Consider the following 21,194-nt stretch of genomic DNA (forward strand, 5'->3'; position numbering starts at 1 on the left):
AATCCTTCTCTCTGGCATCCATCTTGGCTGAACAAGGCTGCGCCACCAGGAAGGACTCTGAGTCAGAATGATTGGCTAAGGACAACCCAGAAACTAATCCCGTCACCATAAAACCCGAGACTGAGACGTGGGAGAGCTGTTCTCCTGGGTTCCCTTACCCTACTGCTCTCCACCCGGGTGCCTTTTCCCAACAAAATTTCTTGCTTTGTCAGCACACGTGTCTCCTTGAACAATTCACTTCCGAGTGCTAGATAAGTACCCAGTTTCAGACCCTGAAGGGGTCCCCCTTCCTGCAACAATAGTAGTTCAAACTGCCATGAGGACGCGAGTCAAGAGACTCCCTCTCCCGGAGTCTGCGTGTGTGTCTACCCAAACGTACTGTGTTGTTTCCCCTCTTAATAAATACTATACTTGCCACACTACCTTCCATCTTTGTGGAAATTCTTTTCTGCAAAGCCCAAGGGCCAGGGCCCTTGTCTCTGACCATTGGGTCTAGTGGATAGGATCTGGAGCTTTCACCACCAGGACCTGGCCTCAATCTCTGGCTGGGATTCTAAGCCTTGCTTCAAGCATTTGCAGGCTGAGGCCACCCAAGATCAGGGTGACAGGAGGCGGGAGTGACCAGTGACACCCTCCCCTCCCCAATGAACAGCTCCCCTCCCCCACTGAGCCCTCCCCCACACGCGTATTATTCAGTTACTCAATAGTGTCCAACTCTTTGTGGCCCCATGGACTGGAGTCCACCAGGCTCCTCTGTCTATGGAATTTTCCAGGCAAGAATACTGGAATGGGTTGCCATTTCTTACTCCAGAGGATCTTCCCATCCATACGTGAAAGAACATCAAACAACTCTGTTCAAAACAGTTTATTTTATTTTATTTTTGTCAGACAAACACACTGATTTCTGGACCACAGTAGAGGATGGAAACCTTTCACAAACTTATTTATTTGAAAATACAAATATAAAATTATACTTTCCACATCTGTGATGTGAGAGACTGCCATCCACATAGTAATTTTTTACAACAGGGCTTTAAGAAAGCCACACACAAAGACCTGAAAGATGCTTGAGATATATATATATATAGATACATATATATGTATATATATAAAAAAAATACTCACTACCAAAGTTGTCATCAGTTTCATACTAAAGTATAAAAGTAAGGGTGAGGTCAGCCACAGTGCTAGGGAAAGTTTTATTTAGATACACTGATGTCCACATGAAACGCTTAGACTTGCATCCTATTACATATGGAATTCCGAGTTTACAACACACCATGAACGGCAGATTGGCTAGCCCACGCTACTCAAAGGACACTCACAGATTCCACACAGGATGGTACAGTATGTACAGAATACAGTAGCAGAGAGCCTTCTGGAAGGCTCTGGAAACTTTTGTCTCTCAGTCTCCATCCCCCGCCCCCCACGTGCCCCTGCCTCCTAGAAACAAACTCCTATCCGAGACAATACATTCCGATTATTTGATAGCCAAGTGTTTGGATTCAGGTTGCTTCCCCAGAGGGGTGGGTTTTTATGTATATATTTTTGTTTTAGTTTACTTACTTTTTTTTTTTTTTGGTTAAAAAAAAAAAAGAAAGAAAACAAACATTACAGTATTAAAGTATTGCTTAACGTACAGCGTCTCCTTGGGTAGTGTCTATGCTCAGGACGGGGCTGAGCTGACTTCTGCTTCTTTTTGTTTGGACTGGGGGGCTGGGTGGAGAGGGGTGGGGGGAGCCTGCCAGAGTCTCTCTTCCATGTGCTTGCCTGCATCTGTCCCTCTGCCCCTGCCCTCAACCCCCTACCCTGCTTCAGCCTTCCTGGGAAGATAGCCTGGCTTGTGAAGCACATTCAAGAAAGAAAAACATTCTTCCCTTCCCACCCTACTCCCCAGCCTCCCTCTGTCCCTGTGAGCCACTCCCAACCAATAGAGAGAAGTATGAGTTAGTGTTTCTTTTGTAAACAATTTCATATGCAATATAATACAGAAAGCATGGCTGACCTTCAATTTAAAAAATGTAGTAAACTATATTGCTTTATTCTTGATTATGCTGCAGTGAGTGAATGGCAGAATGAAGCAGTGTGGGTGGGTGGTGGTGGCTAAGTCCCTAGCCCTCGTTTGCACTAAAGATCAAAATAGGTTTTGTTTTTCTATTTGGAACCAAAAAAAAAAAATTTTTTTTTTTTCCAAAATCCCCAAATGAAAAAGAACCAAAAAAAAAAAAAGATAAAACCAAGAAACAAAACCAAAACAAAATTGAAAACAAAAACTGAACACCTTTCAGGTCATTAGAACCAACAATTACCCAATGATTTTTATACTAGTCTAGCAAGATGTGTGTAACATTCACTGGCTGTGAATTGCTGTGCAGTGAAACATTAAATTGACAGCAATAGAGCCATGCTACCTTAAATCCAAGCTACGAGTTCAAATTAAGATGAAGGTTATGAAGGAGAGAAACGCAAAGGCCTGTTGGGACTTCGTTTGAATCAAGCCCATGAGCGACTGGGATAGAGTGAGGCTGTCTGGTTTTCCCAGTGGGTGTGAGGAAGGCCACAGACCAGGTGTGCAAGCTCCTGGAGAGGAGACCCAGAACTTGGTCATCCCTGTCAGCTCCACGTCCAGGGAGAACTAGGAATCAGTCCAGGAGCTTATGTGCCCACTCTCCTCCGAGTGGGAGGAGAGGAGTCTGGGGGCCCCAGGCAGATGGATCTAGAAGCCAGAAAGTCACCCGGTGGCTGCTTTATGATTCCGGGGAAAAGCCATCAGCCAAGAGGGTTTCTCCCCCAGGGAAGGCGGAAGGTGGTTCCCATGTTCGCCATTGAGCTTAACTGACACAAAGACAAGGCTGAACATCAGTGCTAAAATAATTTACAAAAATCTTTCAAAATGGACTTCTAGATGAGTGGGGGACTAATGTGAACCTTAACCTAGGTAGCCACATTAAAACATATCAGATTTCCACGAGATTTGTGCTATGGGCTACTGGGTCTCTTCAAAAGGTATTATAAACATCTAAAACATATTCACACAGATTATCAATTTCTTCTGAGCATTCTTAAAAAAATATTTTTTTCTCTTAGTAAAATCATTTTAATATACCATGCCTCCCTCTTTTAAAAAATAAATTAAAAAAATCCAGTTTTGCATATCTAGCATTAGCATTTAAGGTAGTATGGCACACCCCTTCACAGCTGGGGGGTGGGGCGGGGTGGGAAGCTACAAAACGCCGCAGAGTCTACCGGCATCTGAACATCGTGAGACCTTGGGTTAGTTGAAACCACATCAGATCAGCAAAAATAAAATGAAAACTTGAAATTGAAAAAAAAAAAATGAAAGGAAAAAACTGCCCCCAAATTATTAGCATTTTTTTTTTCATAAATAAGAGAAAGTTCTATCCTTACTGGTCCTAAATCTGAATAACTATGTCTAATTTTTTTAAACCTTAATTACGTTATACCTATCAATATGTACTAGAAGAAAGAGGAGAAAAAAAGTCACTATACTAGTACCAGGACAGCACGCTTACAAGATAGCCACTTTATACAGTATTAACAGACGATGAGCAACAAAGAGTCTTCTATGAGGTGATGGGGGATGCAGAGAAAGGAAGGCTAGTACAGTACATCACCAACATGGACAAAATAGGAATTAAATTCCCTAGTGTAGACACTGAATTTCTGGGAATTTACTGTCTCTTTTTTTTTTTTCTTTTTTCAAATAAAACTTCTATTTTGTTATTTTATTACTTGAACAAGTTTTGATATTTTAAAAGCGCCCAGCATTTTACTTAACCTGGTTGTTTGGAAATAAAAAAAGAAAGAAAGAAAAACAAACAAAAAAACCTTCACCAAACAACCTAACATTTTATTGGAAAAAACAAAGAACATGATTAAAAAAAAAAAAAAAGATGTTGCTGTTTAATTAGAATTGAAAAAGGCTTTTTTTCTTTCTTTCTGAGTTAGCATTTTGGAGCCTTTTGCTTGAAGATGCGTTTACCCTACCATGTCTGTGAATGTCTACATTAGTCTACTTCGTTAGTAAAATTTATAAAAATAGGAGTGCAGCAGCTCTTTATAATAAATGTCGCATTCAGTGTCTCATACTGGCTGTGCCTTAAGTACCAAATTTATAAACGTAACAATTTAAAAAATATTAATAAAACGTCAATATCACATTTTAAAAAAGAAAAAAATATATATCCACACTACAATATGTTTTAATGCCATCTATTGAGTTGTACTTCTATAGTTGCTGTTGCCGACCTATTACCAATATTAAAAAAAAGTTAAATTAAAAAATATCCTTCATCATAAGTATCTTTCCCCAACCGAGGACCATATATTATAACAGCCAAATGTTAAACATGTGCAAACAGGAAACGGTCAGTTTTTCCCACCAGTCACAGTGCAGCGATGTTTATACTTTTTACTTTTTAAAATTCTGTTTACATCTACAATAAATTAAAAAAAATTCTTTCATAGCCTCTCTGGTGATACTTGCAGCACTGAGGTATTAAAAAAAATATATAAACCAAAAGGTTGCTTTCCTAATTGGTAAATAGAAAGTGAATGGAGAAAAGATTTCATTAATGCAGGCTTATCCACTCCTGGCCCATGGGTCCCCGGAGCTGGGGGGCGGCTGGGGGGACAGGGGGAGAAGAGAGGCAAAGTGTCCTAGGGACCTTTGGAGGTGCTGAAATGATTGGACAATAGAAAATGATCAAATATTTAAAAATTAAGACTGAAAAAGAATGTCCCCCCACCCCTCCCCACCCAAGCCAAACCAGGTGTGCTTTGAAACATTAAATATGTTAAATATTAAAATTGTAGCTTTGTTTTTAAAAAACGTCTTGGGAAAAGCAGTTTTTCATATTTTAAATAAAAATCTAACTAGACGGTAACATTGGAAGCTGTGCACAGACGAGAGGTTAATATGCTGGTATGACACTAATACAGTTCTTAGGTCTATCACACAGACAAGAGGAGCTAAACAGTGTTCTAACCTGTCCCGGGGTCGGCCTGGCAGCTGGGTGTTCATCCAGTCACTGACTTGGTTACCATTCCTCCCCTCCTCCACCCACAGAGCATCAAACTGCCTGGGACCGACTCCCTCACAAAAATATTTTTGATTCTCTCTTTCTTAATAGTTTCTATGTAGTTAATGGAATTGTATTTACAACATTTCTTTTTTAGAATTCACAATTGCAAAAAACCTTATAATATCACCTCTTTCAACAGAAAAAAAGCACTTATAGAAAAGGAGGACACGCAAAACATTGTCGTCCTTACCTTATTGCCGAAAATAGATATACTTAGGTTAACAAAGAGACGCCACAAAAAAAGAACCGCTATAGAGTCTGTTCATTAGCCTACTACATCTCACTTCTTATACAATGCAGAGTAGAAAGTTGATGCCCACCTCCCGCTCGGCACTTCACAACCTCGCTTCTCTGTGTGTGCTCAAATTCTGCCTGAAAATTCATACAGTCTCAGAATTGATACCAAAATATTCAGAGTAATATTACCATCTCAGCATCCTTGAAAAGTGAGAACAGAATTAAACAAGCAAAAAAAAAATTGTTTTAAGAAAAAAATAATACCTTAATATAACAATTATACTATGGTTAGCTTTTAACTAGATATTAAAGCTATATGACTACTGGACTAAGTCAAAATCACTACCAAATGTGATTCAAAGAGATTTAAAAGGAGAAAAGGGAAGAGAGAAGAGGGAAGGAAACCATCAAGAAAAACAAAAACAAAACAAAACCAAAATCATGGGATATATACACATTTAAAAGCTGTTGTCTTATATTACAGCAGATTCGTGAGATGATGAGATGTAGTCAACCCTCGATCCGAAGTGAGCCATCTCTGGTTGGGATGGGGAGTGAGGCTGGTGGGGGAACAGGTCTGATGACATCACCTAAACAAAGGGCCACTCAGAAACTTCGCCCAGTCTTGCCTGGACATCCAGGTATGCTCTGCAGGGCACAGGAGGTCGAGGATGTCCGGAGGAGAACACAAAGTTGGGGTGGGAGGAGAAAGAAGAAATGTCAGGCAGGCATACTGTTTACTCTGTACTTTTTCACCAGCATTTTCAGAGTATGACTATATTGGGCTACTCAGGATGTTTGAAAGGGGCCAGGCTAACAGCTGACTGGGGTCACAGCCTGAGCCAAGCTTGATGCTGTGGAGAAAGAGGGCAGCTCTGTAGCTCATTTTGCTGGCTTGCTAATTTGCTGATTCGATACACTGTGGTAGAGTTCTTGAGGCAATGGTGGAAAATGGGGTCAGCAGATGTGGTCACGCTGGGTTTGCAGCTGGAACGGTGAACTGCAGAGTGACTAGCGCTGCCTTTTCTGGTTAAGAGTCTGTTTTCAAAGCTAAATGTTTAGAAGTGTCTGTCTTTAGGAGACACCCGTCAAGGACTGTCCATAACTAAAACTGCAAATTTCTACTTAAAAAAATCATATTACATACAAAAGACTCAAGGTCAGGACGCTTGTAAAAACATACACAACAAATAATAATCAGCTTTGGTCCTAGGAAATGAGAACAGGCCTGGGATTCACAGACTTGCGGATTGATTCTCCCTGAACTGGCTGGGAGCCAGGGCCCCTCCTTTCACGGATGGTGCTAAAGGGCTGAGGGTCATCTCTGCCGGGCACAGACTGTGTGTGTGTGTTTTGGGGCGGCCATGTGACTCAGCTAGCCCACTTAATCATTTTGGAGGGGGCGAGTGGTTAGCTCCACTCTCTAGTCCATCCCATCCTTCCAAATCCTAAAGCTGGATGCGGGAGGCTGGGCTGCGAGCAGCCTCACCTCCCTCCGCCCACAGGGAAGCTCTGCCGAGGAGGGTGGGGCCAGAGGCGGCAGGGAGCCCTGCACCGCCCCGCCCGTTTCTGGCAGGGAGGGAAGAGGCGTTGGCAGCTGTCTGATCCCTGTGTCACCTGACTCCACAAGGGCTGGAGCCACCTTCAGCCCCCACGTCCTTGGGTCCATCAGCCTGCCTTGCTCTCAGAGGTGCCTCGCTTTGCTGGGACCCCTAAACCCAGCTGAATTAGTCGTGAGTAGCTCTCCTTCACACTGTTAGTGGCCTCTGGCTCCGGCAGGCCAGCAATGGCTGGGTCAGTGCTGGAAGGGAAGTGGAGGCGAGGGGGTGAAGAGAACTCACACACGGGGTTTATTGGGTTAACAGAGGCAGTTGCGTTAGTCGAGGTGATTCCTTAGAGCAATATTAGAGAAATCCAAGAGATGTATGGAACTTGGCTCCACCTGGTCCCCTGGCTGGGCCCACGCTACTGGGTCCTGGCTGGCTCGGGGGCCTGGAGCAACCCTCGACAAGAGGGGCGTCCTGCTGACTGCAAACCAAAGTGGCAAATCCATCTCAGCCTTGCTTCTCCCAGAGGGACAAGTGCTCATGTCCCAGCTGGGATTCTGCAAGCAGGATCCACTCCCAGGCCTCAGCTGTGGCACTCTCTCTTCCGAAGAAACAGACTCTTGTCTCAAGACCCAAAACCAGCTCGCTCACACGGGTCACATTGAGCTTCCACGAGAGAACCCCCTCTCCCTTCCTGGTGCTGTTCCGGAGAATGAGGGATACCCGTCTTCAATGAGAATGTGGGAAGAGGCTCCCTTACTGACTGCCCCAACCTCCCCTCTCCTCCACTCCACCCCTTCCATATCCCCATCAAAGTGATTTAAAAAATGTTTAATTAACTTGAGCTCAGTTTAAAAGGTTAGGAAACTGGCAGGGATCCAAATCCATGTAACGCAGGTGATGTCGTTAATTTAATTTGCTTTTCGAGCAGTAATCTGGATAATTACTCAGTAGTTACTGGTAAAAATGTTTTCTTTTCACTGAAAGATGGAGTCTGGCTGTCTCACTGCATGAACCCCACTGGCCAAGCCCAGGGAGCTCTGGGGAGCTGAGAGGGCCCGGCAAGCCTTAGCACCCTCCGCCCCCAAGCCTGGCAGAAGTCTGACGTCTCTCTGCCTCTGTCCCCCTGGGGTGGGCACAGCACAGCATCTCCTTCCAGTTTCCCACACTTTTGATCGTATTTCAAGACAGAGAAAGATGAGAGGTGGGAAAGATAGAGAAAAAGGATCAAAAGAATCAAGGAAAAAAAAAGACAGTGGAAGAAAAATGAGGGTCATGATTTAAGCCAGAGGAGGGATGAGAGATTAAAAGGCTGGATCTTGTTGCCCCCACCCCCCCGGAAAGGGGTGGAGAAAGAGGAGGGAGAGACGTTGACGCGATGGGACCAGGGCCCGTGCGTACTTGCATGCCCAGTGTGCATACATGTACGGACACGCCTGGCGGGCGAGACGCGTGGCAGAAAAGGCAATACCTCAGAGTGGGGTGGCAACGGAAGCACCTGCTCAGTGGTATCCATTTGTAAAGGCCGTTGCAATCAAAGGTCCCTAAAATTGCACAATTGTTAAGGTCATCAGCACGCTATACATGGGAACAGATTGTCATATTCTGGGAAAGGAAATTATCGCTAGGACTAGACTGTGGTTGCCAGCATGAATATGTAATTCTGAGACACCGTGCCATGAGGGGCTAGGATGACATCCTTCCAAGCCCTGACTCCCCACCCTGGCCTGTCCGCTCACCCAGGGGAAAACTGAGAGCCAGATTCCCAGGGGTAGGTGGATGAGAGGAGACGGGGGCTTGTGCCACCAACAGCAGGCAGTGTTGCACTGCGCCCCAGACAGCCCCTGACGGCTCCAGCTGGGGAGAAGGCCAGCCCCGTGCAGACCAAACGTGACTTGATGTTGTTATTTCAGAAACCATCACAGCACACAGGTCAGAGACCCAGGTTTTCATGAACAGATAGGGTCAGTGTTTCTGGGTGCTGACCGTGTCCGACATAGTGGTAGACGATCCCTGAAACGAATGCAGCTCTAGGTTGACCAGTTACTGCTCTTGATTAGGCGTTACAGCCGATCCGAGGGGGTGTAACTCACCAAATTACTAAGTGATACTGGTTCTGGAGTGGGATTCAACAAGGACCCGGACTGCACAGGCCAGGCAAGGCATGTGTGTGTGTGTGCGTGTGTGTGTATGAATGTGTGAGATGGTGTGTGCGCGCATGTGTGTGGGTTGGGGGGGGCGACCTTTCAATGCCAGGGGCAGAGACTGGCCGCCCCGATGCCCTGATCGTCTGCACTTGCTTTGTTCTCCCCAGCACAGCCCGGTAGGCAGGGTTCTCCCACAGGGATGCGATCTGGGATGGCAGACACTTCCCTCTTAGCTCAAAATCAAACTGTCTCCAAGATGGAGAGGTTGGCTGATTTTCGGTTTCCCCAATGGAAGGGACAGCGAGTGAGTGGGCTCAGGCACATTCATGCTCACACACACCGGGAGGGGGAAGAACAATACAATCTGAAAACAGCATGCAAATCTGTTAAGCAAATTTCCATCGCCTGGATTAGTCAGATTATAGAACCACAGAGCATTACAAACGTCAAATGCACCTGGCCTTCGGGGTGGGCGGAGCTAAAGAATGCAAAGGGGAACTTACTTGGAACCCGAGACTGTAGGAAACATTAGCGGAGGAAACCCCCTGGGATGGGACTTGCACCCCACGCTACCTCCCAGGCCCCAGTGTTGCCCCAGGACCCCAGGCAGGACTCTATTGACTCAGCCTGTCATCCTAGGGGACGGGGCCCTAGCTCCAAGGTCCCAGCCCCCTTGAATCTCCAGGAGGCCGGGATCAAGCAGAGGGGCTGACCCCAGGGGTCTACTACGAGCCAGCAGCTGCCTTAGCCTGTTTCCTTAAAGTCTCACACACCAGCTTTCGAGGGAGGAACACATTTTTTTGTTTTGCAACCAGGGATGCAATGGGTTGTACATGCGGTTCAGGGTTGAGTGGGCTGAACGTGACCCAGGAGTGACCTGCCCACACTCCCTCCACTGCACCTGTGGCCCGCGCATGGTGAGAAGCTGCAGCTGGGGGTGGCGGACGTGGGTGTGGTGGGGGACCCGGTGCCCGCTCCTGGCCTGCCGGCTCGGGGCTTCCCTGGCACATCACCGCCCACCATGGGCCGCAGGAGATAGGCGGGAGGGCAGGGGCGGGGAGGTACTTACGGCGATGCCGTGGCCGAAGCCAGAGCCCGGCTGAGGGCTGGCGGCGCTTATGTAATTCCCCACTCCGGAGTCCTGGCTGGCAGGGCCGTAGAGGTCAGCGACGGGTCCTGGGCTGTTGGCCCCCGGGAAGCCTCCGGGCCGCGCCGGGTTGGAGCCTGCCGGGGAAGCGGGCCCGCCAAAATTCGGTTGAGCACTGTAGCTATTCAGGACTGGTGTGCAGAGAATAGAGCTGGGTATGAGGCTGGAAGCCAGGCATGCACCGGTCACCACAAGCCAGACACTCGGGAGGAACAGCTGAGGCCCGACTTCTAACACTCAACCAAGGCCATGCGAAGACATCAGCAGGGACTCAAGAATACTCAGCCCAGGCTACTACTAAGAAGCTTGGAGCTCCAAAAAGAGATAGAATAAAAAAAACAACCATTCAACACAGTATGGCAACCAACCGGGGTGCTTCACTGCCCACCAAATTATCACAATAGAAATAGAGAGATATATGGAAGAGAGAGAGAGTTGGTTTTTTTTTTTTTTTTCCACATCTGAATTGATGCTCATGCAGTCTTGTCTAGATCTGGGCACGTTGAGACAGCATTCACATCCCATGCAAACTACAAAGGAACTAGTTTTAGACTACACATTGTGTTAATATTGATATTAAAATGTGACAGGAAACAAAGCAATTTGTGTCCAGGAAAAAAAAAAAAATCTTTGGGGAGGGAATTTTTTGGCTTGTTTCACTTTTTTTTCTTGTTTTTGGATCCATTAAATGACAAATTTGTTTTAAACAACAACAACAAAAAAAGACAAAAAAGATCTTCGGCTCTCCCTCCCCCCATCCCTCCCCCGCCTCCCCACTGGCTACTCCCTCCCTCCCCACCCCTCCCGTTTATATCCCTGAATGAAAGTCATCAATACTGAAGTGGTCGGAGGATGGGATATGTCATGGAAGACTTGGGCATCTTAACATAACCGTAATGATGGTGGCAGAGGGTTCCCTTTAGGGGTGGAGAGCAGGGGATGGAGGGAGGGATGGGGTGGGGATGGAGAATCTGGAGGCTCTGGGCCAAAGCTGGTGAACGCCAATGATGCTACAGGACACCCACACACTCACCTCCTGCAGTAGAAGGAAAGGGGGGATTTAAACTTTTTTTTTCCTTTTGTTTAAAAAAAAAGACAAGTATGAATTCAGAGGATACTGACTGAACCAAATTATCACGAAAGCGTATCTGACCGAAAAGCCTGCGTTCTGCTGGTTATCTTCAGATAGACTCCAGACTATAAAAAAAGAAGAACGAGGACTGGATCTTTGCCCCAAGGAGACGAGACTTCACACCCACATGTTCCTTGGGGAGTGGTGGTGGGGAGGGGGAAGGGTGAGGAGACGCTGCCCGAGGCCCCCGCCTTTACTCGGCCCATCATTCCCACCCCAGCGAGGACCACAGCTTGTCAACCAGGTTAACTGTGTCTCTTCTTTATTTCCCTTTAGTAGCTTAAATCTTTTATTTTCCATAATAGAAAAAAAACCACTTTTATTATACTGTAAAAGTAATTTCTCATTGACTTTTGAAGTTCAAGGTGAATCGGGCTGGCCAGTTCTGGACTAGAACCCGTCCATCTTAAAGAACCAGACAATACGGGTTCCATGCACTTGAATTCCAGCGGGTGTTCCTCACGACAGCCTTCTCCCTCCTGCCTATGCTCGGCATTTCCCTCTGCCCTGGGCCCATCTGCCCTCAGTGGCAGCAGGGAAAACATGTGCAAATCTTCTCTGGCCCATGACCTTGCCCTGGGCACCTGTGGCTGGAACTCCTCACTTCTGGGTGTGTGTGTGGGGGGGGTGGGGTGGGGGCGGGGGCTTGAAGAGCCAAACCTGGATTGATTGCTACCGACTAGTCGCCAAGATGGAAAAAGACCGATGATGCACCCCAGCTAGGCTGGTGGGAAACTGAGACAGGATGCAAAGATGCAAAGGAGAACGAGCCAAGCAGGGCCGGGCTCCCAACTCAGCAGAGAAAAGGCAAGCTGCTTCCTGGGAAGGCCATTTGGGGCCGGAGGCTTCAAGGTCAGGCCCCTAGGAAGCTGTGCCAAGAAAGGAAGAAACTGACTTACGGAAAGCACAGGTTAAAGAAAAAAAAAAATCGCAGAGGCTCAGAGCAAGAGAATGGCTGATTTGGGAGTGCACTGGCAGACAGAGGGGACAGGATTTTTGAATACAGGAGATTAAACTTGCAGATAACATCTGGCCCTTCTCACACACGGAAGCAAGGATCAAGCTAAGATATTCAACAGAAAGCATTATCTCAGGCTTACACACTTTCTTTTTCCAGGCCAGGGAAAGCAGAGAGAGCTCAGACACTGACTCCTGGTTCACCCAGGCAGCTGACCCCACTCCTATACCAAGGAACCAAGAGAGTAACTAGCCAGCTCTGTTTCAGGGTAATGGGTGGGAGGTGGAGCCACGGTGGAAGGTAAAGGCTTTCTGACCTCTTTCTCCTCTGGCTAGATGAGGATCCAGGGTGGGCATGCCCATCTAGAAGCCGAGGAGGAGGGAGAGAGCTCCATCTTGGCTCCTCCCAGCAGGGTGAGGGCTACCCAGAGACTAACCCAGCCAGCAGAAGGAGCCTAGGAGAGAGGAAGTTGCATGCTCATGGAAGGACGCTGTCTAGAAACACACCCTGCTGGAGGGTCAGAAAACAGAGGGGCTGGTGGTGTTCGGCCCACCCGTTAGCCTCCCCATCCTGTGTGCCCAGGAGGCCTGCAGCTGGAGAGCTGGCCTGAAGGGAGTCTCCCAGTTGGGCCTACATCGCCCCTCCCTCTTCTCTTCTCTTCCATCCAATGACACCAGAATCACTGTGGAGGAGGCACTGTGTTACAATGCAGCTTTAAAACCCTAAGTCTTGCACAGTTACACACTTGCCCTCTTCACACCTGGGCCCCAGCTCCGTCACCCTGCAGACACCCCCCTCAGGGCTGAAAGACGGGGCCCTGGCTCCCCGCCTAGGATGCAGGTGGCAGGCCAGGAGGCCCTGGTTCTGGGCTGGTCCTTTTTCTCTGGACAGTGGAACCTGCTCCCTCAAGGGCTGACGGCGTAGAGGAGCCGGGTCACCGGGCTCCTCGGTCAATGATTCCCCCTTTCTTTGTGCGCAGAGGACCCAGGCTCCAGAAAGCGGGTTAACAAGCCAACCTATGTTCTGAACCCATGCATCTCCAGGAGGGCACTACCCAGCTCAGCAGTTTGAGAAGGAAAGGGGAGGGGCACTCAGACACCAACATGCGCTGTTTGATGGTGGAAAGGCAAGAGGGACACGGTGATCTTCTTCTTTGGGGACGTTCCCCCTGCACACTGGCTGGCAACACAGGAAAGGAGGACCCCCTCCCCTCCAAGCTGTGACCTTGAGAGAAGAGGCAGGCAGGTGGGGGTCGGGGGAGCATGCCTCGAGCCCCTGGCCTGAGGGTGCTTTCCATGCTAGTTACCCTGAATCAGTTCTCAATGGGCTGTCTCCTGGCAGGTCACCTCCAGGCTCATTTTAAGGGGCAGAAATGCTCCCAAGGCCAGGTGAGGGAATGCTCCCAAGGTCAGAAAGAGGGAATGGGATGTCCCTCAAGGCTGCTCAGCTAGGGTGTGTGTGTCTGTGTGCATGTGGAGGGAGGGAGGAAGAGGTCTCAGTAGGTACTGCTGAATAAATAGTGCTGAGATTTAAAAAGGACGTTATAACTCCTGTCCCCGAAGAGGACAATGTCTTGCAAACACCCTGGCATTTTTGTAGCAGAAGCTGCGAGCATTAAGTGGCCTTGGGCAAGCTCTGCACCAAGCAGCAGTGTGGGAACTCATGGTGGGGGAGCAAGGTCACTTCTCCACTGGCCGCTCTGGGCAGCGTCCACAGCAGCGGTTTAATCCGGGGCAGGCGCCTCTCCTCGCTCTGTGCCGCAGGCATTCTCTGGGCTTTCTGGGCCCAGGCAGCAGTATGCTCAGGGAGGCAGCTCCGGTGCGGAGAAAGGGAGCGCTGGACTTGGAGTCAGAAGACCTGAGTGTGACCTCAGCCCTGACCTCCAGCTACCTGCCTGGGTGGGTGTCAGCCCCTCACCCACCAGAGTCCTCATCTATGACACCTGAGTCCTGCCCTACTCTGCCTGACTCTCAGTGGGCTGAGGCGAAAATGCAAAAGAGGAATGCCTGTAACTCATCACGTTTAGAACAAATACATCCGTTTTTGAAACAGTTGCGTATGCAGAGCCCAACAAGGCAGGTTACCATACGCAGGTTTAGGAAAACCTGATATACGACAACACAATTCACTGGCCAAACAAATCAGGAAGTGATGTCACAAAAGGATCTGTTTCATCGACCACCCTGCATTCAATCAGCTTGATGAACAGACTCTGGGGAATGGGGGGATGGGCAGGAAAGCAAGGACACTACCTCTCATTGAGGCTAGCAAGAGGAAATGCATCTAAATTTCAGTTGATGGCATTTTGCATCGGATAAAAGGAGACACTTCCTGCCTATCAAGGGAATACACCTGGATGGCTGGCCCAGGAAAGCCATCCCAGAGTCTTTCTCCAAGGTCTGTCCTGCAGGCTCAGACCCTCACCTGCAGAGGCAAGACCCAAAGCTCGGGAGCATCTGGGGGGTTTACGGCAAACCTTTCCTTCTGGTGGGTATGAGTCTGCATGTGGTTCTGCCTGACTGTGGTCAGGAGCTGGGCTGAGAGTGGAATTTGTCACTGAGGGTGGGGAAGGTGTGGGAGAGGGCAGTGAGGATCAGGAGATCAGGAGAGCCACACTGCGGGTCTAGGAAAGGTTGGAAGCCCCGATACTTCTGTATGCTTCCAACGTGATGCCACTGGACCTAGGGCAGAAGGCTAGAGCCCAGGACTTGGAGGCGGGCACCCCTGGGAGGGCATCTCTGGCTCTAAGGCCTGAAGAGTGGATTATTACTGATTCAGAGAAAGGAACTGTTAACAGAACTGTTGCTATATCTGAGACAAGCCAGGACCCACCAAGTCCCAGGCTCAGACCTGGGTCCTGGTTTGGTGGCTCTCACTTTTCACCAAAAAGCAGAGCCCGTCCTCAGGACAATTTCAGCCTATCTGTGGCCGCCAGGATCCATCTCGGGAGGGGGCCTCACGGCCCCCAGCACATTGCTGGGACAGTGTGTGCTGCTCAAGACAAGGCAGGCACAGCGGTAGGCCTGCCTGCACCCAGCCCAACTCAGAAGGTAACCTGCTGCCCAGCAGACCTTACTGTGCCTGCATGAGGCACGAGGGCAGGGAGACTGGGCTGCTGGGTGTCACGGGCCCGCTCCCAGCCCCAAGCTCCTGAAGAATGCGCGACCTGTAGCATAAGCCCGTGTGGTATTCTTCATGTTAATGTATCCCACTAGATCGTAGGGAGTTCTGTTTGTTTTAGAGGATTTAAAGAGAGTGACTGAGAACTCAGTGAGCAGAGGGGCTGTGCTGATGGGCTGATACCAGAGTCACTGCGCCTCTGACCACCACTCTTCTCTCTGCCGGGATTAAAACTCCACAGCAGCAGAGACTGCATCTCAGCAAGGGACCCTCTGGGAGGGGTGTGTGTGCAGAAGGTGGGGGCTCTCCAGGTTCTCAAGGGGCCCTGGGTTCTCCAGACCAAGAGCAACCTGCCCGATTCCCATTTACCACGGGGGGCTCAGAGGATGCTGCGTTTCATAACGCCAGGCAGCTCTCAGAAGCTGAGACCTGACTCTGAACAGCCAGCCTCTCAGGAATGCCAGCTGGTCAGCTGAGGCTTCCCTGTAAACAGAGTTGGGGACCCTAATCTGCAGTCTCACCGTGCCCTCTGCAAGTCGTGCCCACAGTAAATTAATGCCGGTGGTCAGCCGGGGAAGGTTGGCCTGAAAAACTAAACCTGCTTCTGATAACAGAAGGAGAAACACTCAGCTATGAGCTACCACAGCTCATCTCCAGCGGAGCAAGGGGGAATCACACTCCAGCAGTCTGCCTGGCCACTGGGCCCCAGGGATCTCGGCTCAAACTTCTCTCCCAGAGCCTAGCCTGAAGGTGGGAGAGGAAGACAGAGAGGGCCAGCAATTACCTCTAACCTGGGAAAACCGTGACACAGTAAATGAAAATCAGATTGGTGTGGGGACCCAGGTGCGGACAATCAATTTTATATATGACATTTTTCTTTTTAAGCTCTGCTGAAATTCAAGCTATTTCAGAAGGCAAGGAGAAGACACACTTTAATAAAACTAGGGGAGGATTGAGAGAGCCATGTGATGGTATTTCTTTCTTCCTGTCTCCCTATACAAATCAATATATTGCCGGGAAGGACAAACTCAGCCTGCTGTCAGCATGTCTTGACACATCTGAGATGCCTGGCTCATTGCAAACACTGCAGGAGACACGTGGAGAGAGTCAGCTCACTCCCGGGGCTCACAGGGAGTCAGTGTGACAAACACTCCCAATGTTGGTTTCAGTGATGCTGGTCTTCGAAGACTGCAGTTTCGGCTTGTTCTGTCAACATCCAGCCTGCTTCAGACCACTGTGGGGGGCCCAGATGTCTGCTGGTTAGTGCTGGCGTATCTTAAGTAGGGAATGGATGGACAGTACAACCTAAGACTCCGGACTCACGGTTTTGTAGAAAGGTCACAGTTTCAGGTCAAATCACATTCCCAAAAGAGACAACTTCACTGCTGGCCAGCTCCAAACCCCTCACATCCTGAGTTCCTAGTGAACCTGGATACTCACACTATCACTCAGATCAGTGCAAGGAGACAGCCCCCAGAACCCCATCTAAGGAGGGCTTTATGGCTGGTACTTTATGTTGCTGGACAACCTCAATAGGAAACAGCTCATTCTCTTTCTGTCTTGACACTTTTTGAGTATCAGCCTTGACTTGGGTATGTCTCTTCCTCACAAAGGACCAGGCTGGGTTGGCTGGGGAGGAGGAGGTGTGGGGTTAGTGGCTGACTGCCATCTGATGAGGGGTAAATTCTGGGGACGGAGTAGCACTGAGTGGGCCTGGGCCTGGGCTGTGTTTCCTCCGTTGCAGCCAGATTCTTTACCATCTGAGCCACCAGAGAAGTCCTCCAGGTGCACTGGCAGGCGTTTTAACACCGTCTTGTTCTCGCTCCTAACAACTTGGAAGATGGGCTTTATTGCCCTGGGGTCGTAGACAAGGAAACTTGGGGCTAGGGCCATGCGGGGATGCGTCCCGGGTCTCACAGTGTCTCAGACTGACTCACTTGGACTTCAGGGCAACTCCCAGCTGCTTTTAGATTGAATCACACTGCCCAGCTGTCCTTCCTGGCACCGTGGTTTGCGAAGGTTTCTTCTGTTTATTTGGATCTTTCTTTGCTTTTCGGAGGTTGCAAAACCAAGGATGATGAATCAAACCTACAGTACTGAAGTGCCAGTTCCTGAGGGCATGGGCCCTGCTGCCTTTTCCAAACTGGGAGCTCCCTGGTGGTGGGGGTGTCTCCCCCATCAGACTGGGGGCTCCCTGAGGTGGGCCATCTCTTTATGCCCCCTGCCACAGCAGATAGGGGATAGCCTCTCTCCTGAGGACCAGACCATGCTCCTCTGGACCACATCTCAGAACAATACTGGGCACAAAGCTGGCATGCAGTATAGCTGGGGTCAGAGTGTATCAGAAAGAAAGAAAGTCCTCCATGCACCCCAGGTAGTGCAAGCAGAGGGTTGGTCTTAGTCCCCAAAGACCACTCCAGTCTAGTAAGGGCCATCCTTCGGGGAGCCCTCAGGTGTGAGCACCTTCAGTGTTTACTGCTCGATTCCATGTCATGGAAACTCACTGTTCGTGGTTCCAGAAACCCGGGCGTGGGGTGGGGAGGATGCCCAAAGGGCACCCCTTGAGGACCTGTACAAAAGGTTTTCCACTTGAGCTGCGCATCTTTAACGATTATAAAGGCACCAGAGTTTAATCCATTTTTGCTGTAAGCACTAATAGCTCTGTGTCCTTGAAGTTCAAAGTGGGTGCATACATGTCACTAATTAGCCAAGCACGGCGCCATTCAGCTCCCTCTCATGTTTCTAATTAGGTCTTTAATAACAAACAAACTCCGACCTTACCGAAAGGCCCGCATTCATCAGACAGTCAAGGAGGGTGGCTGCTTCCCTGTTTAAGGTTGCTCCGGGCCGCTGGTTCTACGTGTACATGCTCTCAATCTCAGCTAGGACGGGCCTATTCTCCGGGGAGGCAGGAGAATCCATCTATGAGGACACAGACCCTTTCAGCCTGTCCAGGAGGGGTGGATCTCCTGGCCCTGCTGGGAGGGCCAGTGGCAGGCAGGAGAGGCCTGAGCTCCAAGGCTGCAGGCTCGTGATCTCTGTCTTTAAAGGAGGCTGCGGTGAACCCAGCCTCTGTCTTGTGGCTCTGCTGATCTGTTTCTGAAGGTAGGGATTCTGATGATGAATCACAGACATTGTGTGAGGCTCTATATCTGGAAGAACCTTGAGGTATCTGAGTCCATGGTTACACACTGGACTTCCTGGGGAGATTTAAGTACTGCTGAGGCAACCACCCCCCTCCAATTCCCCTGCAGATTCTGATTTGATGGATCCACAGTGTGGCCTGAACACTAGGAATTTTAAAAACTCCCCAGGTGATTCTAACATGTAGCCAGGTTCAAGAACCACTGTGTTCACCCTTGTTTCACAGCTCATCCATGGTAGCTATGAACAGGTCTACTTTTATTAATTAATATCATCCAAAGTGCCACATCCTAAAGGGTTAATCAACCACACCCAAAGATGAAAATCTTGACTATAAGTTTTTTTAAAAAAAATACACAATTCTGGAAATATTTCTATCCCTCTCAATGCCTTCGTACATCAAAAAAAAAAAAAAAAAAAAAGGCATGACGGATGTTTCACATTATTCCCTACCAGTTGACGTATCACTTGGAAGCCCCTGGCTTTCTCTCCAGCCACTTCTCTCAGATCTCAAGGTATTATCACGGTCACCCCTTTTGTTCCCAGTGATAAGGGATCCAGAGCTTTGGAAACAGCAGCAATACAGAGCTATAGAGCTGAGGGGTGCCCAAGAACCCAACAGTCTGAAATCCTCTGCCCCTAAATCAAGCAGCTTGTCACTGGCAGAAGCCAGATGCAAACCAAGTCTTCCCTGCTCCTCCTCCTCCACTCTTTTTTTTTTAAGCCTCTTATCATCCTTATCTGATTAATCCACAAGGCAACCTGTTCCCTAGGAAGGGAAGGGATATAAGGGAGATGCATGCCTTTGAGCTCCTTCTATCTCCAAGGCCAGACAGGGGAAGCCAGAAGCTGTCGGGTCAACCCTTCAACAACCACATAGCCTTCCAGCAAGCCAGTCCCAAGTCTTGTTTGTTTCTCTTTAAGCCAGGTGGGACAGGACACACTGAACTCTCAGGGGCTACCTCAATGGAAGGTTTAGAAACTCTTATGTACCTGGAGCTGAACCACCCAGACCCAGAAAAGTCAAATGACACAGCCAAGGATAGGTAGCAAAATTGGGTGAGAGGTTTCTTCCAACAGAGGTCCGTGTTCTCTGGTTTTGCTGCTGTGCTTGTGGGTCTTTTCTCTGGAGGCTGGGTAGAAGTTACCAGACTCTTCTGTCTGGGTCAGTCCTGACTTGGGGGCATCGTGGGTCCCGTGTATTGGTAAGGCTGAGCATCTCCTCTTCCCCTCAAGATCGGGAAAGCCAACCCTCTGCAGGTTACAGTCAGAAATAACTTCCAGAAAGAGACGGGAGAGTGGGGCTCTGCAGCCTTGACCTCCCACAGTGGGCTCTTCCACAGGCACACAGGTTTGCATTAATTGTTTACCACAGACCTGGACAGATCATTTTATTAATATTAATAAGTAACCAGGAACAAAAGACCCCTTTATTTTTAGCTCTAATTGCGTAGTAATTACTTATCTACAAAACAAATGAGCCCCTGCTCGGTGTTGCCATGGTACTGAGGGGGGCCAGCCTCCCTGCAGGATGATTGGCCGAAAAGCCCGCTGATCCCGCCTCCTGCCCCGCCCCTCCCGGCCATTGGCTTAAGGCAAAGCCCCAGCAACTGGACAGCCAATCTCCTCCCAGCCTTAGGGCTGGGCTGGACTACCCAGCCACCTTCCAGATGCAGTCTTCCCAGCTCGCAGGAAGGGATGTTGATTGATCCCTACGGAGAAGTCTGTCTTGCCTAAAGACGCCCAGCCCTGCTCCACGGCTTAGTTTCCTACGGGCAGTGGCTAACTTCTTTCAGTTCTGTTTTAGCTAAAATCTCCTTTCAAATAATTATCTTCAGGTTGGCTCATTCTTACAGGACCACGCCTCCTTTGGGCCTCCTTTGTGTACCTTTGGTCTGAAAAGATTCAGAGACCAGAAGCCAGATCGGAAATGTCAGCTAAAGCCAGACAACCATGATGTTAAGTTTGCAATGGCAGAGGCAGGTGCAAAAAGTACATGTAATGCCTCCTGGAAATGACTTCGGGTTCCCTCCTCCCCTAGGGATATGGAGAATTGATTTGATGGCAACAGTGGGGATTTGTTTTTGTATGTTTCAAAGGCACAGTGTTTTGCAGGGATGGTAGACCTAGGCTCAAATCCTGTCTCTGCCACCTCACTGGTGCTAAGACACAGTTTGTAAACCTTAAAAATGGAAATGGGAATAACAGCACCCATTTCATAGGCCTATGAGAATTAAATGGGATAAGGGAGGTGGACAGCACAGTACACGATTAATTCATAATAAATGTAAGGTATTTTAACACATTACCTATATTTTATTAAAATTGGCTGGGAAGTGTCTCTGGCATTCTACCAACCACTTGCAAGATATCCTTCCCTTAAGAGACCTCTCAGGTGGGTTTGAATTTTGAGATGACTCTCCTGTCCACACCATGGAGTGGACTGTGCTGTGGCCCCACTCATCCTGATAGATCTAGAACGGCTCTCTCATCCAACAGCCAATCACAGCTGTTGAAAAGCATAATTTGCCCATATCCCATGGTGCAGGATCCCAGGATGGGAAGAGGAGACCTTTTTATTTATTAATGAGCATCCAGGAACAAAGGGCCCCTTTGTTTTCTGCTTTCTCTAATTGCATGGTAATCACTCATCTATA

General features: G+C 48.7%; 1 protein-coding gene across 1 annotated transcript in view; it reads right to left on the reverse strand.

The window, feature by feature from the left end:
• Window positions 1-854: 854 nt before the first annotated feature.
• Window positions 855-21,194, reverse strand: part of MSI2 (musashi RNA binding protein 2) — a 402,350-nt gene continuing 382,010 nt past the window's right edge. Inside the window, exons 9-11 of the mRNA XM_040244274.1 lie at window positions 10,106-10,314; window positions 8,361-8,433; window positions 855-5,990 (exon numbers count right to left, since the gene is read on the reverse strand). Of these exons, the coding sequence (XP_040100208.1) occupies window positions 8,392-8,433; window positions 10,106-10,314 (251 nt within the window). The 3' untranslated portion in view covers window positions 855-5,990; window positions 8,361-8,391. The remainder of the gene's footprint in view (window positions 5,991-8,360; window positions 8,434-10,105; window positions 10,315-21,194) is intronic.

The sequence above is a fragment of the Oryx dammah genome, unplaced genomic scaffold, assembly GCF_014754425.2.
Source record: "Oryx dammah isolate SB20612 unplaced genomic scaffold, SCBI_Odam_1.1 HiC_scaffold_8, whole genome shotgun sequence".
Classification (NCBI taxonomy): Eukaryota; Metazoa; Chordata; class Mammalia; order Artiodactyla; family Bovidae; genus Oryx; species Oryx dammah.